Consider the following 18,710-nt stretch of genomic DNA (forward strand, 5'->3'; position numbering starts at 1 on the left):
CCCATTCATTTGCTCTTACATTTCCTGTCTTTGTTTCTTTTTCAGTCAAATTTGTCATCTTGTTTTTTTTTTTTTTTACTCTATTGTAACTCTGGAGCAGCCACACAACCTTATAAGGTCTAACTGCATCACACAAATGTTGACAGACAGAGCAGTGAGGTGTTCCCATTGCTGGAGTGTAACCAGACTCCACTCCACATAGCTGTGTGTCAGACAGACACACAATATATACACACAATACACACACCCACACACCACTCTCTGATCTGTGTCAGATCTGCCATTTGACCTAATGCAGGGAGCTGGTTTGACTTGTTTAAGTTTACTGTGATTTTCCTGTTGCTGAGCTCTGGTGGCATTTTGGGTGTTATCTCACATCGCTTGTTCTTTCAGTCGTCTCAAAACAGCACATGAACGCTGTAGTGCCCCTTTTTCACACGCATGTATTTGACTTAAAAAGTAAACTCTCAGACCAAACTGAGGAGTTGTTTTAGTTTGCTATCAAGTAAAAATGTTAAGCACCTGCATCTATAGAGGTAAAAAGTTGTTGACATAGATTGTAATCACACATTAAAAGCCTGGTTAGACTGACAGACACACACACACATACACACAGTAGTCTGAGTCAGAGTCAGTCCATGTCATTATTTTGGAGTTGCACCATGACCCAAAGTAGATGTTTCACAGCTCCTTTCAATAAAAGTAAAATTAAGAAGACGTTTCCTGAAAGCAAACAGGATGACGGTATTTATCTTCCCACCTCATCTTCCCCCATGCCTCGCTGTGTTTGTGTGTCAGCTTTTAAACATGTTAATATGGTCTGATGTTTTTTTTCTCTCTCTCTCTCTCGTCACACCATCTGCTCTTGTGAGAGAAAGGTGATTGCAAGGTCAGATGTTATAAGGAAACAACTTTTTAACACTGGACTTTAAATGGACAAACTGCAGCAGATGGAGCTTTGTTGCTTAAATGTTTGGTTATTTTTCTAATTTGGATTTTGTTGTGTTAACCTATCCATGTGTTGTGAGAACTGAGCACCACATTCTTAGAGAGTGCTTATTCATTCCAGATTATATGATTTAAAAAAAAAAAACATGTTTCTGGTCAGGGATCAACTCCTCTCTCCTTTGGCATTCATTATTCAAAATGAAGGCAAAATGCAAAAAAAAAAAAAAAAGTTTTTAAAGTGACATTGTTTGCTGTCAGATTTAGCAGCTTTACCAATATGTCCTTGTAAAGGCCCTCCATGAGGAAAATACTTTTGGATTGCAGGGAATGTATTTTTTGTTACAGTACCACAGTTGGCCACTGGGAAAGTTGGCAGCAGGGCAACATGTGCTGAATGTAGCTGTGTTAACACAACCATGTGTTTGCAGATTATACAGTATTTAAACTTCTACTTAAAGTACTTAAACTAAACTGAAACTACTTCTAAAGATAATGGCTACAGCAGGTAAATATGTGTCAACTTCAAAATTATCATTGCAAACCTGGAGTTTGACACTGGGCTGGGAATTTTACTCTGGCTGGTGTGTGTGTGTGTGTGTGTGTGTGTGTGTGTGTGTGTGTGTGTGTGTGTGTGTGTGTGTGTGTGTTAGGAAGGGTGTGTTTTAACATTATCTCCTTTCCAATCTCTTTTTTTCCCCTTGCTGTCTCCTCATGCCCTGTCCTTAATTTTTGATTTCCTTCTCTCTCTCTCTCTTTCTCTCTCTCTCACTCACTCACTCACTCACAGACACAGACACACACACACACACACACACACACAGTCTGTCTGCGTCTGTGCGGTCTGGTTGTGCAGTCTGACTTCTGCCTCTGGCTTAATGATTGCTCATATCCAGACAGACATCAGGACATGGACACACATGTATACAGTGGTGTCTCCCTGTCTCTTTCTGTCTTAACACACAGCTACTATTTCCTCTGCCTCTGTCTTTCCCTTGTCCCTTTTCCCTTGGCAATCGTTTTCCTTTTTCTTCTTGCTGGTGCTTGTCTTTCTCTCCCTGCCAATCACACACACTCAGTTTGTTGCTAGCATTCAGCTGTCTACCTTGCTTCCCTCTCTCTTGCTCTCTCTCTCGCTCTCTCACACACACACACACACTCCCTCCCTCTTACCCAAGCTCAGTTCCCTCCAGAAGCTGCAGGGAAACAAAGGAATAATAGATTCCATCTTGACTGAGACAAGGCCCTTGTGTGTGTACGGAAGCCTATAGGGGACTATATTAAAATGATAGTGTAAACTTGAAAATGTAAATGTAATTCAACAGTAGCATCACAAATTTCCACGTATGTATGTGTTATTTGAGTAAAAATTAAAATGAAAGGGGCTGTCACCCTCAACATGCCCACTGTTTGATTCCATTGCTGGTCATCTCTTTCTGTCTCTCCTCAGCCTCCTCTGTAGTGTTTAGCCATTAGGATCCAGTGAGCAATAGCAAAGAGATTTAATGGATCTGTGGCCGTAATGGGCAATAAAACGGACACTCACCCACTTAACCCTCTGGAAAGTGTCAGCACCTCCACTCGTGGAATGTGTGTGTGTGTGTGTGCGTGCGTGCGTGCGTGTGTGTGTGTGAGAGAGAGAGTATGTGAGTGTGTTGCGATGAGACATGACAGGGAGGAGGTCGAATGTAGAGAGAGAGAGAGAGAGAGAGTGCTGGAGAGGGCCAGGACTGAAGGAGATCAAGTGAAGGGGTGTTAATAGGCACAAGTGTGTGTGTGTGTGTGTGTCTGTGAGAGAGAGAGAGAAAGAGAGAGAGAGAGGGGAAATCATTCCTCCATGGACGTCCCTTTTAGAAAATAATTCTCCAGAGAGAGCGGGTTTGCACTTCCTGTACACAAGGATTCTTTGAGGTGGTGACGATTCTGGGGGGGAGTCCCTCATTGGTGACCTTTTTGACCTTTCTGGGAGGAGAGGGGGGTTGGACAGGAAACTCAATACCCTTTTCCTCCCCTCTCCCTCCCATGACGCTCTCCCCATGCCTCTCTTCTCGCCTTGCCAGATTCTTTGCAGCCTGTCCGTCCCGCTGAACCATCAATAACAAAGACAGAGAGGCAGGTCTATATACATTGAGACATAATGTCCTAGTTATGTAACATGTACTCAGGTATGCCAAGGACTGTTTAACCACATTGTTCTCTCTTCTGTTACTCTTATTTGCTGTTTTTCGCTCAGTCTCTCTCTCTCTCTCTCTCTCTCTCTCTCTCTCTCTCTGTGCCTTATCTGTCATTGTTTTCAGTTTCACTCTGCACACTAGTTCCCCTCATTAAACTGTGATTACATGTGTACTTGGTTAAGTTAAAACAACCTTAAAACTCCATCCATTAATATATTTCCTCTTATGTTTCTTTGGCATGATTATGTGGATGTTAACATTGACTTGGCAGTTAAATATTAAAGGCTAAGTATTGGGGTGCTGGTAGGAAAAAATAAATCTAATCCATCTAAGTTATTGAGATATACACTCAATTGCTAGTTTATTAGGCGCACCCAGCTAAAACTAATGCAGTCTAGTACTGTTGTATTAGTGCAATAAATCCTAGCTTCATGATGATGATAGCTATAATGTTCAGTTTTTATTGAAACAGAGGTGTTGATTCAATGTTATAGTTTCTGCAGAGCTTTATACAGTGAGGTGTCTCTGTTACTTTATCTACCCTCATTGTGGTGGATGAAAAAAATAGAAACACCTCTCACAATATAATCAAACAGCACCAGAACCAGCAGGACAAAATGATCACACAGTTGAATCAACGCCTCACCAAATCAATCAATGGACTGGACTGCATTAGTTTTAACTAGGTGTACTTAATAAATTGTCAACTGAGTGTATTGTATTACTTTAAAGTGGACCTATGTAAGCAGCCACTTTAACCATCTTAAATGCTAAAACATAGTATTACAGAAGCAAAAGTAGAGAACGGTCATAAAGTCATCTAAGTGATTCAGTAAACATCTGTCAGCCAGTAGTAGTGTATTTTGTAAAAGCACCCAGTGGCTGGTAGAGATGACAGCTTTTTGTCTGGTGGAAAATTTCCCATCTAGAGATGTAGGTCACGCCATGAGGGAGTCCAAAACTTGTCTGGCAAAGGGCGTTTCAGTCTAAAGGTCCAGTCTGGTGTAAATGCCTTTTCTTCTGTCAGGAAGCTGTGAACTCTAGTTGACAGGGCACAGATCAGGCACCAAAACACTACACAATTCTCCCATTCAAAAACATTTACCAGAAGAGTGTATTGTGACAATGCTCAGTTATGATATAGTTTTGAGCGTGACTGATATAAACAGTCCAGGCCAATGTTACAAGAAATTGCATGTGATGTGTTTTAGGTCATTTAGAAGAAGTGACGGCATTACGTAGTTTTTCCAACAAAGAGCACAGACAAGTTTATTATTCAGCAGTAAATGTTTCACTCAGGATATATCTTGATCACATTGTTTTACAAAATTAATTTAAGGGATCCCAATCAAAGATTTGCTATTTGATATAACGCAATTTATTTTGAATTGACTTTGTTAGAAAAGCATCATAGGGGGAAAAAATATATTATAATGTTGGAATCTATTAATTAAAAATGTGCACCATGATTTGTCAGTGAAAAGGTAGTATTCAAATACTGGAATAAAGCTTAGTGTAGAAAAGTGAGTGAGAAAAGTTTGTAATTTTCTGTTCAGCACATATAACCCATTTTGATTGGAAATGGGTGGCGGAATATGGTGCATGTGGTGACATAACCTGGGTCCATGTCAGGTAACAAATCGATTCACAGCTGATCTGTCCGGTTGAAACAGTGCTGCTGGAATCCAGTGAAGGAGGAAAAAAAAAGGCGACAAAAAGGGTTAAAGTAAGTCAGCTTATCTTGAGGTGATGACGCGCAAGGTTGCTTTGTCTCCAGTTTCTAACAGATCACGATGAGTTAGGAGTGGTCAGGAGGGCAGTGTTGTTTCAGTAACAGTAAAAATCTGTCCAGTCAGAAAAATCAACCAGTGTGTCTTTGCTTTTATCAGTCGTAGCCGAAGTTGGTCAGTGTTTTCTCTGGCGGCTGGTAATTTCCCATCTAACCTTGCTTCCCACCTCTGCCTTACAGTAAATGCATTTCATCGTGCGGCCTTTTTGTGCTGCACTGACCTCACAGCCCCCGAGCTACACGCACACACACGCACACAGGCCTCAGTCTTTATTCAAACAGTGATTTAGCTTCCTGCACACACTCACTCAGTCTTATGACTCGGTATGACTATGGCTGACTGGATGTATGACTAGCTCGTGTGTTGTTGTGTGTGTGTGTGTGTGTGTGTGTGTGTGTGTGTGTGTGTGTGTGTGTGTGTGTGTGTGTGTGTGTGTGTGTGTGTGTGTGTGTGTGTGTGTGAGATGGTAATAGCCATATCTCATGCCTGCGTCGTTTTTCAGAGCTGTTGTGGCAACAAACAGCTCAGCCTGCTCCCTTTGGCCTATTGGGTTGTGTGCACGCACACACAAACACAGAGTTGTATTTCTGCAGCACTTTTCAAAATGAGAGTTACAAAGTGCTTCAAAGAGATGATAAAAAGCTCTTGAAATAAATATTAAAATCAAATATAGGCAAAAGTTGTTAAAGTAAGAACAAATTGGGGCAAGGAGGCAGTGTGAAGTGTGTTTGAATATAGTCTCTTTCATGCACAGAAGTGCATTGCATGAATTGCAATTGTGCTGCATTATCTGTGTACCCGGATCCTCCCTGCAGTTTGCAGTTTTATTGAACTTATCTAATCAGCTGTCTGGACCTTGAAACTAAAACCCAGCTCTGCTCTGCGCTGCATTCCTCTGAAACACAGAGGAGAGAGGGGAGGGGGGGTGGGATGAAGGAGAAGAGGGGAAATGAATGAGAAAGAGGAGAGGGAGAGAATAAAAGCGGGAGGGTGAAAATATCAGAGAAGGGGCTGGGCAGATTTCTGGAGAAGTTGGCAGTCAGGGTGATGTAACAAGGGTAACGAGGGCAGAGAGAAGGAGGAGGTTAAATTTAGAGTAGAAGAAGGTAGGGAGGAGGAAGAGGAAAAGTGGGAGGAGAGATAAAAGAGGAAGGGTGGGAGGAGAATGGTTGTGGGGTGGGGGAGAGGGGGTGAATGAGGAGGTGAGGGGCGGAAAAAGCCAAGAAATGGGAGTGAAACAGTTAAGGGAGGAGAGAGGAGGAGATGAAGACGTGATTGTGAGCTGCTGTCCAAACAGCAGAGGAGCAGAAGAGGCTTACCTGTGTCTGATACAGTTTGGGAAGACATTGAACCGGTGGAGGTCATACATTATCTAGCTAATGTATGACCTGTATGTTAATACATTTAATTAACACAGTGTCACCAAGAACAAGTAGACTTCATGGCAGAATAGGATTAGGATTGAAGTAGATTAGCACAGGTGTACCTCATGAAGTGGTCACTGAGTGTGTGCTTTAAAGATTAATACAACATTCTGTAGCCAACTGGGTGATGGATAAAAGATTATTTTCAAACAAATGTAATAATCTGTGAGTAAAATTTAAAAAAAAAAAAAAAAAAAAGCAGATCTTTCACATGGGCTACTGATTTCCTAAAATATTCTCTCCTGCAGTGATATCTAGTGCGGTCAGAGCTTAAATTGAGGGGAAAGATGCAGAAATGGCAAAAATAGATGAGTTGGTAAGGCCAGGGGACATGGAGTGGATTTACTTGCCTGTTTGGTTTCAGCCTCTTTTTTTTTTTTTTTCTTCTCTCACTGCCAGCTTGTAAAATCTCATTAAACTTGTTAATACTCTTAAAGCTGAGGAAAAGACATTGTATTTGCTGAATCCGTACTTGTATTCGATCTGCGGCGGTATGAGCTGCGTTGTGTGAGAAAGGTGTGCTGTGCTGCTCAGACTCATTTACACAAAGCTGAGGTCAAGTCTGCTCTATGCAAATTCAGACCAGCGACTGCAACAGGCCCCACGCTGATCATTTTTTACAGCTTGAGCTTCATGGGACACGAGTGTGGCCTTAAAATAGATAGGAAAACAGATGAAAGGACCTGAGGAAAGAGGACCTTGAGTTAGAGAAAAAAAATGAGAGGAATTGGAAAGGAGAGGAATGTGTGAAGGAGAGGATGTCAGTGGTGTAAGAGGAAGGAGAGGGGAGAGGGGAGAGGGAAGACGATGTGTTTGAGCTGCAGCACTGCATGAGGAGGCTGTGCAGTGTTGGCAGGAGATATACACACACACACACACACACACACACAGGAGTGAAGATGCAGTCATTATTGACAAAAGCACACACACACGCACACACAGTGGTGATGCAGCAATAATTAGTGATTCTGTTAGCAGTCTCTGTCCACACCAGCACTCTTACAGATCCAGTAAAAGAGTAGGAGGACTGCTGTGACCTGTTTGTGCATGTATATTAATGTCTAGGTAGCTGATGCCAGGAAATGATTATTTATCATGTTATCTTTAATTTACGTCCCAAAAAGCATGATACAGTGTTGGTTCTTTTGAAGATACTGTTATGTAACTGTTGTTTCTTGTTATGAGTAATATTGGGCTGTTTGTTGTTTCACACTGCAGCACCTTCCTTCTTGAATGAGTGCGCGCTGATTGATTACCTCCCACCCCTGTTAACTGTTCTCTACCTGGAGGAGGTTATTTGAGTTTTTTTGGGTTTTTTTCAAATCTAATCTATTGTTGTTTGACTCTGAAGAAGACTTAGTGTGTGTTAGTCATTTGCACCCGATCATTAAACTCCTCAAGTGAATCGTGCTCGAGTTTTTGGGTTCAGTCGTTCAGAAGTGGCCCATCGAACTGTTTGTATCCTGTCCTACTCTGAGATCACCAACCTCCGTTAGTGGAGGGGCTGAAGCGCAAGAGACTCAGTTTAACTTGAATTATTATTTCACTCATCTTTTTATAGTGTTTTAGTATGATGAGTTTCTAAAAGATTATATTAATGACAAACAGCTTTATAAGGCAACACAGACAAGACTAAAACCGGAGGATTGTTGTTTTGTGTTCATGCTCTTTTTGGGATTCAAGCGGTTAAATCCAGCACCAGTGAGTGAGGCAGCTCCAGGTGGCACCGTTTACACACCTCCAGTCAACTGTGACCGATGCGAGTCAGTCACACACACACACAAACACACACGCAAAACTACTTTGAAATACAGTTTTTTCCATTTTACAGTGGAAATGTGTTTTTTTTTTCTCTGAGCAGCACCTTCTGTCACAGTCGTTCTGTCCCACACATTAAAGGGAGGCTGCTCGACACAAATACACAATCCAGTGCGTGTTGGCCTTCTCGCTGAAGGGCACGTAAACGTTAAAATCCCTCGATGTACTTAATGCACATGTTCAGCAGGTTTGTTTGGACGTGTGTTGACAGAATTCTACTGTAGCAGCAGCTTCACTTCCGTTTGTCCACCCACACTGTCTGATTCTGAAGTTTGCTTAAACATAATGCTGAAAAAATTAATTAATGAATCAATTAGTTGATCAGCAGAAGATTAATTGACTGTTTTGATAATCTAATAGTTTTTTTTTTTTTTTTATGTGTAAAAATTATTCTCCAGTTGATTTTTGTTTTTGTTTTGTTTGCTTCTTTTGTTAGCATCTCCTGATCAGACTCAGAACTGTAAGTGTAGAGTCGTACTCATAGCTGCCCATAGGTAGAAACTTCAGCTGTTCACCGATTGGAATTGAGGAATAATGGTAAAATAAGAGCAGAAAACATTTCTAGAAGGCCAATAACAAAAGTAGCAGTGGTTTAACTGTAAAATTTAGATGCCTAGTTTCAAATTTGTTTTTAAAAAAACTCCAGACAAACACCATATAATATTTCCATGGTAATTAAATAAATGACACACGATTTATTGCCTTATTATTATCCGGATAAAACGAATAGATCCATCACAATTGGTCTTAGCTCGATCCAAATTTATGGCTTTTCTGAGGGCTTATACTGTCTGTCACACTGTGTTCTTAATCTTGTGATAAAAAGCTTCAGGATCTTGTTAATTTCACTCACGGGGTTCCAAAAACAACAGCCAATTAAGCAAAGTCCAGTCTGCCTTTTAAAAATCCATAATTGGTCAGTTTTATGAATAAACCCCACAGTGACTGTGCTGCAGGCCAAGTCAGAATTTGGTGCGCACACTGCAGGGTGCCATGGAGAGAAAACAAGCATCAGATGCTTATTATTTTTCCATTTTGTTTTTGAATCCAAGGCCTGATCGTACAAAAAAGGAAAAATAATGTGAACTTTGGAAAGTAGAAAAAAAAAACAGCAACAAAATAAACAGACCCAGAAGTCTCTGGAGCCAAGTCATGCTGTCACATGACACAAAAGACATCATGATGCCCTTGAGAAAGGCATTTAACCTCTAGTTCTTCTCGTGTAGCTGCACAATAGCCATCCAGGCTGCTAGGTGTGAATGAATAACAAAGTGCAGAGAAACATAATGTCGCTCTGTCCGCTTTTTTTTTTTTTTGATGATTTTTTTTTTTTTTTCCACCCCCACACAACACCATGAGAATCAAGTTGGGTATACAGAGTGATATGATGCTGAAGGAGAAAAAGCAGGATTTTTATGTGTGGTCCCAGGGATTACAGCAATTAAGTGGTTTAATGAAAGCTGTTAAATTGACATGAAAGAAAGTGCTACAACTCACCACAATGGTCTGCAGATGGTAGAAGAGCAACCCAGAAATCTCCCATGGTGAAGCCGCATCATTTGTGTGAGTGTGTGTGTGTGTGTGCGTGTGTGTGTGTTTGTTTGTGTCTCTAGTCACACAGACTTTTGCATAATTGATGTTTTTATTTCTAGAGGTTTCGCATCTAATTTCCCCCTTTTCTCCCTCTCTCCTTTTCTGCCTCTCCCTCTCTTGCTTCCTCCCTCTCTTCAGTCTCAGGAATGCACTGAATGTCCTTATCTTTGCCCATGCAAACACAAGGGTGAGCCAGCAGCAGAGGTTGAATTCCTCTGCAGATCCCAGGCAGACAGGCCGCACCACACACTGGCATCTAGACAGCCTACAGCCAAAATGGCTCCTTACTTTTACTGTAAGATCCCCCTGAAGAGACACTGAACCAGACTGTAGACCAGTTAGTGTGTTGAGAGTAAACACCAGTCATGGTAGCAGAAATGTCAACATCTACATTTGACTATTTTAGATGCTAAATTAATTTTAAGTTTTAGGAAGTAAAGTGTGACCTCTAAATGTTTATTAGATACAAGACAAACTGACTGGTATACTAATGATGCATATTAGCCATTTGACTTGGGAGAGCTGGGACAGTGTGTGTTGTCAGTGTTGGGTTTTTTTTTGAAGCACATCCACGATTGTTTCCTAATCTTAAGCACCTGTTCATCATTGTTACGGTTTTGACGAAGGTCCCCTAACCTTAACTTATTTTTATTTTTGCCATTTTTAGCATTGACAGTTCACAGTGCACAGGTAGACAGGAAGTAAAGGGAGAGAGACGGTTTTAGCAGGTTGTTGTGGTTATCTGGCATGTAACCATTCAGCTACCATAAAGTACTTATTTTAACCCAAACCATGATCTTTGCCTAAACTTAAATAAGTCATACTTGTGCTTAAACCAAACATTAACCATAGTTCTGTCACATCACAAAACAGATTTACTGATTAAAGGCATACACAAATTCTGTCGTCCTGTCCAAGATAAGGAAATGATAAGATAAGGAAATGTGTATTTGTGTCGTTCCAGAGGGCATGGACAAACAATATATTTTGATGTTTGAATTGAAGGAGCTGTTTGTCCAACACAGAGGTGTTTAATTTGTCCTACATGGAGCACTAAATAAGTGGGGTTCAATATATCAAACAATTTCAGATATTTTTCATCAGCAGTTAAGGGGCATTCACAATCATGGGATAAAAAATTTGTCATATTACAATATTAATTACATCAATGTAGTTACATCATGTCTATATACAACAGCAAAACAAATGGCTGACAATGAAAGTACCATTGCTGCTGGCTCTGCTGTGGAGGAGTTGGTTTTTAAAAGTGGAACAACTTTGGTAGAAGATCTCTGATAAAATGAACCTGAAGGGAGAAAGAGCAGAGAAGCGACATTACACAACAAAGGCCTCATACGCCAGCAACTAATAACTACTGGCCACAAGATGATACATGTCAGGATCTGTCTGGTTCAGCTCAGGTGACACTGATTGATTTATTGATTCTTAGATTTTTTTTTTTTCAAGTTGGAAAAAGCTAAAGTTCAGTCTGTCACAATCAATTAGGGATATAAGAGGAAAAAGGAAGAAGAAGAAAGAGAGCAGTCAGACTCCAGGCTAAAGTTAGTTTGATTACCATTGGCTGGACAGGTTGCCATGTTGTTATCACTATCATCAGTACCATTTTCTTTCATTAACTAAGAGATAATTAAGTCTATCAAATGTCAAAATAAAGACAAATGCCTGTCTGTTTTACAGACGAAACAGAAGTCACCCTCCACCTAGCCTGCTTTCATTCCTCAACACATACACACACACACACACACACACCCAGACACAGTATTTTCTGTGTGTGTCACTTACCCAGACGGCCTGCCTCTAGATGCACACAGCAGCCATTGATACCTCCACACAATACACCCTCACAGGCGAACACATGGGATCACAATGCTGTGGCTGCCATACACGCTGCTTCACGTATGCCTTTGCATAAAATTACAATGACAAGGGACAGACAAAAGACTGAGCTGTTCACTGTTAGCGTCCATGCAGGCAGCAATACACATTCACCCCTCACAGGTCTAAATGGATTTCCTTGCATCACAGCAGAGTACAATACTTGGATAAGGAGGCCTGGCCGTGCTGCAGGGGCTAACACACACACACACACACACACACACACACACACACACACACAACTCAACACTGATTGCGCAGGTTAGTGAGAGGAACCACCTTCTATTGTTTAACAGAGCAGATGACTTTCATATATTTCACAGTGTGACCCAGACTAAAGTGATATTGTTCTCTTTACATGGCACCGCCTGCACATCACAGTCACACTTTCACTGTGTGGGTCGAGTGCTAATTTAACACAGGAGGGTGGCACATGCTCTGACTAATAATTAACATCAGCATTTCCTCAGTGGCCTCAGGTAGCGGTGGTGTAAATCACTCTTGAATTTCGTGCTTCTGAGGATTGCCCCTCGAAGCAAATTTGTTACATTGGGATATAGAAATTAAAATTGACTTGACCAAATGTTTGTAGGACAGATGCTTTACTATGTCCTCATTGGCTTGGGCAAAATACCCAACCAACCCATCTCAAACAGGAAATGGCCACCATGAACAAAATGTCAGACTGAGCCATGATGTAATACAAAGTGGTCATTCAGAGTGAATATGAGGATAACGTTGTCCAACTTTGGCCCTAGAATACACCAGAAATGTGTCTTTGTATTTTGGGGCAGAGTTTTCCTCTAATTTTATTTAACTCAGCCCTGTAGTGTTATAAAAAACATTGTTCTGTGGATGCTGTAACAGGCTAAATCCATTATTTCTATATTATATGGGTGATATTGTTTTCAATTGGGTGACATTACACGGTTAGAATATGGTTTTCTCTAGCAGTGGTAGTATTGTTGTTGCTGATAGAGCAGCACCACTAAACAAATACAAAGGAAAGACTGGAGGATCACTGCCTTTGTGACATTTACCTGATCTGATGCAAATTGTTTTTTCCCCTCAATTTGAGAGGAAACATTTACTATCCCAGCTTCATCTCTGTCTGTGTAAGAACACATAATGGTTCATTCCACGATTATATTGTCACATCCTATTTCCTCCACCACATCTGCTGCGAGCCGTCAGCCACAACAATGACTGTACAGGATACTGTAGCGGCTATACTGTGTCAGAGCCACAAAAACAGCCCCACAGCTGGAAGAGCTTCATTACATCAGTTTCCCCCTGCATCTATGATGCATCACACCTGACCCTCAGCCGCTTGAAAGTTCCTCTTTTTACTATTAATATTTAACTGTTTTTTTTTGGTTTTTTTTAAATGTTTCTAGCAGTGTAATGATCTCATGGACAAGATTCAACATCATATTTTTTAAAACAGCCACATAGCCAAATGAATAAGATGCGTTTGGAATTTTTCATTGTATTCATCTCTGTCAGAGATTGCTGTCTGTCTGCATTTATATAATCACAATCACATTTATATACTTTAAATTTATATTTTTGGGCTGCCAGCTGAGTGAAAACCCAGAGTTTTTACAGTCTGCCTAAATGACAGACTGTCCAGAGTTTTTGAGCCTCAACCCAGACTTTGAAAAATCCCAGCCCGCTGGATTTTAAGAATTGAAATATATAGATGGTGTCAGATTTTAAAAAGCTGCCTTTTAAGGGATAACAGCTGCACTGTCCTGCTCACACACACACACACACACACACACACACACGGTAAACAGGTTACACCCAGGATGCCGTAGCATCTGTTTTTATGCAGCAGCAAGAGGCTTAACTTTTTTCTGAAGAGGTTTGGAGGGACACATTTATGATTAATGTGAGTGTGTGGACATGGTGGCATGTTGATGCAACAGTTAACACACTTAACACACACACAGGCAGGCATACACATGCTCACATGCGACTGCACTTTTTCCCCAAAATTGAATTGTGAAAACTATCTGAGCCAGTCTTGGTCATAAGAGAAAAATAATTAATTGAGACTGGGATGAATTAGATTTTGTTGTTTTCTTTTTTTTTTTTTTTTTTTTTTTTTTTTTAAATCTTGATGGCGAGGTTTCTCCTTGGTTTGCATTCGGATTACAAGTTGTGCCTTTAATTGTTCTTAGTTGATAGTCACGTGTGCAGTGTTTTGTTTCAGACAAATACACCTTTGTGGGGATTGAATTAAAAACCTGTGACCTTTTCAAAATAAAATAAGAAAATGCAGCACATCTAAACAAGATTAGGTGCTGTGAGTTAAAGTCATCAAGGTGAAAGTGTGAGATGTTTTTTAATTACAATCACTACGAGTGAAACTAGTGCATCCTTTCTAACCTTTTGCCCACTCTACCACTAAAAGTCAACTGTGTAGATTTCTTCTTAGCCCCAGTTTCCCTTTGCTTCATCGAACGCTCCCTGTTTTGGATCTACAGTTACAGCTCAGTCAGCTAGGACGAGCAGTCTGTGTTTATCATGGAGAAGTGAGCAGTCTGGCCGTTAAATGCAAGCATCTTTCCTTTTGCAAACACTCTCTGGGAAACAGATCATAAACATGTTGTTCAATGAGACCAGTGGAGCCACAGTGTCCCTTTATCTGTGGTCTCTTCTGTCCGCTCAGACTGCTATTGTAATTAAGATGCTGACAAACAAAATTCAGCTGCATTCATTGCCCCAATGAGGATTAGGTTCACAAGGCCAGGTCATAAATTAGTTCATATCAGCAGTAGGTAGTGTCTTTCAACTGGAAGTGGTACAGTTGTAAGGCTGTTGTTAGGGAATAGGTTGTACCTTGCAGATTGTACATGACGTCAGTGTTTTGTCTCCCCAGGTCCTCAATGCCCAGAAAGCGGGGTACAAGGCAGCCATTGTTCACAATGTGGACTCCGATGACTTAATCAGCATGGGATCCAACGATCGTAAGTTGCCTCCTCCTCCGTCACCAACACAGAAGCATTTAGCATCTTACACAGCTGCCTGTTCATGCAGCTCTCTGTTAACAGAGGATGTACCTTTGTTTTTGTCTTCATCTGTGAGCCTGAGGAACAACAAGGCAGCCTTACAGTCAGAGCCATTTAAAGTCCCAAGATGTACTTGGGGAAGGAAGTGATGCCCCGCAGCACCAAAGCACTCCCTTCCTATGAATCCATATTGTCCCCGCTCTAGCCCATTTTGTGACATGATAGTGTTTGGGGTTTTCTTTCAGTTAGGTCTTGTCTTCTATGTCGGTCCCCTTTTTACCCTTGAGGGGCTGCAGCAGAGTCATAAAGTATCCAGGAGGCTTCATGACCTGATTAGTGGAGTAAATCTCACAAAAGCAAGATGTTTTATACATTTACTTGTTGAGATGTTTCACCATGTCACTTTAGGTGTCAATATGCTTTAGCCCAAGTGTTTGTTGAATAAAACTTAATGTAACAGAAGACTAGGACCTGCAAATATTTACATTTGAGAATCTGGAACCAGTGGGGGTTTTGCTTTTTAAAAAAAAAAAAAAAAAAAAAAAAAAAAAAAGACCAAACAATTATTGAGCAATTATCAAAAAAATAAATTCTGTCGATCAACAAATCGACTTATTGGGGTGTCGAGTAGCTCAGTTGGTTGAGCATCCGCCCCATGTGCAGAGGCTAAGGTCCTCGCTGCAGTTGGCCCCGGTTCCAGTCCCGCATCGGACAGCACTTTGCTGCATGTCATTCCCCCTCTCTCTGCCTCCCCATTTCCTGTCTCTCTCTACTGCACTGTCAATAAAGGCATAAAAGGCCCAAAAAAAAAAATTTTTTAAAAAACAAATCGACTTATTGTTGGACCAAGAGTATGAAAGCTGAAATGAGCGAACACTTCTCAGCAGATGAAGACTGTGAAATGTGGTTAAAACCTGCAGAAAAAGGCCTATTCTTTTATTTATCTGATAACAGTACATTCATTTTTTTTAATGTCAGGTTGAAACGATATGTTTCAAGATTTGTAGTATTGATATTCTGTATCAATAACTTTTTGTGTTTCCATGTTTTAGTGGATGTTATGAAGCAGATCGATATTCCCTCTGTGTTTGTGAGCGAGGTGACCGCCAACTCTCTGAAAGAAGACTACACCTATGACAAGGGGTAAGTCTAAACCCAAATCTCATTTTTCTCCCCATCAGTATAAATAGAAACAGTTTCCTCTTCAGCTCTCCTCTCGCTTTCCCCTTTAACGATTCCTCCGGTGTAACATCGTGAAGAGATTCTGCTGGCTCACTCACAACTGTCTGTTTTCTCCATTCTCTGCTCTCTAGCTATGAGTTTAATCTAATATTATTGTATAATGTCTGCACTGCAATATATCAAGGCAGAGGATTTGTCTTCTCATGTGTTGTCACTGCTGCTGAGGTGATAATCCGGTAATGAAATGTCTCAGCCTGTCAGAAGAGCCCAGAGAGTCACAGCATTAAAGTCCCATTTCTCCACTTTCAAATCAGCCTTTGTGGGTGTGTGTGTGTGTGTGTGTGTGTGTGTAGTGTAGTGTCAGATACCATCCAAATACATGAGTGTTATTCCCAAGTCTTTTGCAGTCAGAGGAATGAACACCAAACATGGTATTGGCAGAGTTTTGTAAGTCTGGACCAAATTAGCTGTTACAAATTTGACTGGAGCAGAGATACCCTGCAGAGGGAGTTCTGTGAACAGAAGCAGAGCCCTGTATCCCTTTAATTAACTGTGTGAAATGTCATTCTGCTGATAGAGGAACCTTTATGTGAACAACACTAAAAGGAATATCTTAAATGTGGCAGCCCACAAAAATGAGGAAATGCTGCTCTAATTCAGTGTCTATGCAGGTCACTGTCACTCAGTGGCTCAAAATATCTGCCATATGATCTTTTCCTCACCTGACAATGGCTCTGATTGTTTTTTTTTGTTTTTTTTTGTTTTTTTTAGGGGACATGTGGTTCTCATGCCAGACTTCAGCCTGCCACTGGAATACTACCTGATCCCCTTCCTCATCATCGTTGGAATCTGCCTCATCCTCATTGTTGTGTTCATGGTAGGTACATTTAAGACAGCTTCGTTTTAGCACAAACAAAACTGGGTTCCCATAAGCAGCTCATGAGCATATTTGATGATTGAGAAGTAAAGTAAAACGCCTGAGAACTTTCAACACAATGAACTGCTGGCTTTCACGTTTCTATTTAATGACGTTAGAAAAAGTCCATTTTGAATCTGAACGGGTTCTTTGTCAGGTACCAGACTTGAACCTGCAACTGGAAGTAGTACTTCTTGTCCTCACGTAACAGTGTTTCTTTGGGAGAAATCACACATAGTTTTTTCCATCCCATTCTCATGAATGTGATATCAGGAACTCCTTCAAATTTAGCACAAACATTCACTTGGACTCAAGGATAAACTGATTAGAATTTGGTGGTCTGGGGTCAAAGGTCAAGGTCACTGTGACCACATAAAACTATTTTTTCGGCCTTAACTCAAGAAGTCATACGCTAATCATGACACTCTTTATCAGAAATGTCTAATTGGATAAAATGATGACATAATGACATTTTATATGCAAAAGGGTCAAAGGTCAACTTCACTGTGACAACATAATGTTCTGCAAAAACACTTCTGGACGTCATTCAGTGCGGTAACTCAGGATGGGGAGGTTGTGACCATATTTCACATTTGGTGGGATACTGAACTGGTGACACTAATCTTGGGTGCCCACCTCTCAATGAACTTGCACACTACTACAGTCAACATACAGCAGAGCAAGAACAACACAGCTTAATATAGTCAAGTCAAATCAATTATTATATTTATGTATCCTTATATCACAAATCAAAATCTGTTCAAAGGCTACACTACACATATTATATGAGGCGGGGACGTAAAATGCAACTTGACTGATTGGACTCAGCACCTGGACAAGAAAGGTCTGTGTGTGTGTGTGTGTGTGTGTGTGTGTGTGTGTGTGTGTGTTGTGATGTGTGTCGTGTTGTGTGTCTTTGTGTCTTTGTGTACTGATTTAAAAGGATTTTGACAGTTTTCTCTCTGTTTTGCTGTGCCTAGATCACCAAGTTTGTCCAGGACCGACACAGAGCTCGGAGGAGCCGTCTGCGCAAAGATCAGCTAAAGAAACTTCCAATTCACAAGTTCAAGAAAGGTAGGGAAGCAGTCGCAAATATTTCAATTTGCAGTGACTGTAACGTCGAAATTGTACTTATTTATAGTCTAGAATGAACATTTGGGGGCTGTTTGGTAATTCAGAGTTACAGTTTATACTGTGTACTGATGGGTTTAATAAGTAAAGCTAGTTATGTGCACATCTATAAAATCTTGGTGGGATAGATGCTGGATGCCAAAAAGTAAACAAGCACACAGTGGAAAAGTACCTGCACCGAGACACAGCTCCCTTAACTTTTTATTAGTGAAGTTTTGACCCAACAGTACTCTTCCTCAGGCAAAAAAACCAAATAAAAACGTTGCTAATAAAAACTTCATGAAATCTCTTTTTGTGAGCGAAACCCTCACACTCTACTTTACCAGGATTGCCCTGTCTTCCTGAAACAACTGTTCGAAAATCATCTCTGTCAGCCTGATCCGTGCTCTAACCTTCGACCTCAGACGCTGTAGAGATGCTATTTTGCCCTCGTGCCGTGCTGCTGTTTCTCACATGATTCGGCCCAGAAGAGAGATGTCATCGGGGGAATTACGACACATCATTCCTCCCTCGAGCTCTGCACCTCGGAGCTAATCGGATTAATATGGACTTCATTTTTCCACAAAGCCCTCTGTGGCAGATTAGAGCTCCTCTCTGTTGAGACTGGACACATGACTGATGGTTTGGAATGTAGTCTCGGTCATGCCAGGGGTTGAAAGTTAAGTGTATTTTGGTTTTTATCTCAAACTTCATGTACAGTAAGTGTTGGCTGTGTATAGGACAATAACAGGGAGAATAAAGAGGAAATTTGACGAGGTAAAAAGTGTGAACTAAGTTGTCAGATTCAACAGATCTCTGCTCCCCCTCTGTCTTGTTGCAAGGGT

The 18,710-nt window shown here is 40.9% G+C and overlaps 1 protein-coding gene across 1 annotated transcript in view; it reads left to right on the forward strand.

The window, feature by feature from the left end:
• Window positions 1–18,710, forward strand: part of rnf13 (ring finger protein 13) — a 41,989-nt gene that overhangs the window by 14,263 nt on the left and 9,016 nt on the right. The window contains exons 5-8 of the mRNA XM_022738716.1: window positions 14,528–14,615; window positions 15,710–15,800; window positions 16,611–16,716; window positions 17,736–17,829. Coding sequence (XP_022594437.1) covers window positions 14,528–14,615; window positions 15,710–15,800; window positions 16,611–16,716; window positions 17,736–17,829 — 379 coding nt within the window. The remainder of the gene's footprint in view (window positions 1–14,527; window positions 14,616–15,709; window positions 15,801–16,610; window positions 16,717–17,735; window positions 17,830–18,710) is intronic.

The sequence above is a fragment of the Seriola dumerili genome, unplaced genomic scaffold (genome assembly GCF_002260705.1).
Source record: "Seriola dumerili isolate Sdu_G_001 unplaced genomic scaffold, Sdu_1.0 BDQW01000002.1, whole genome shotgun sequence".
Lineage (NCBI taxonomy): Eukaryota > Metazoa > Chordata > Actinopteri > Carangiformes > Carangidae > Seriola > Seriola dumerili.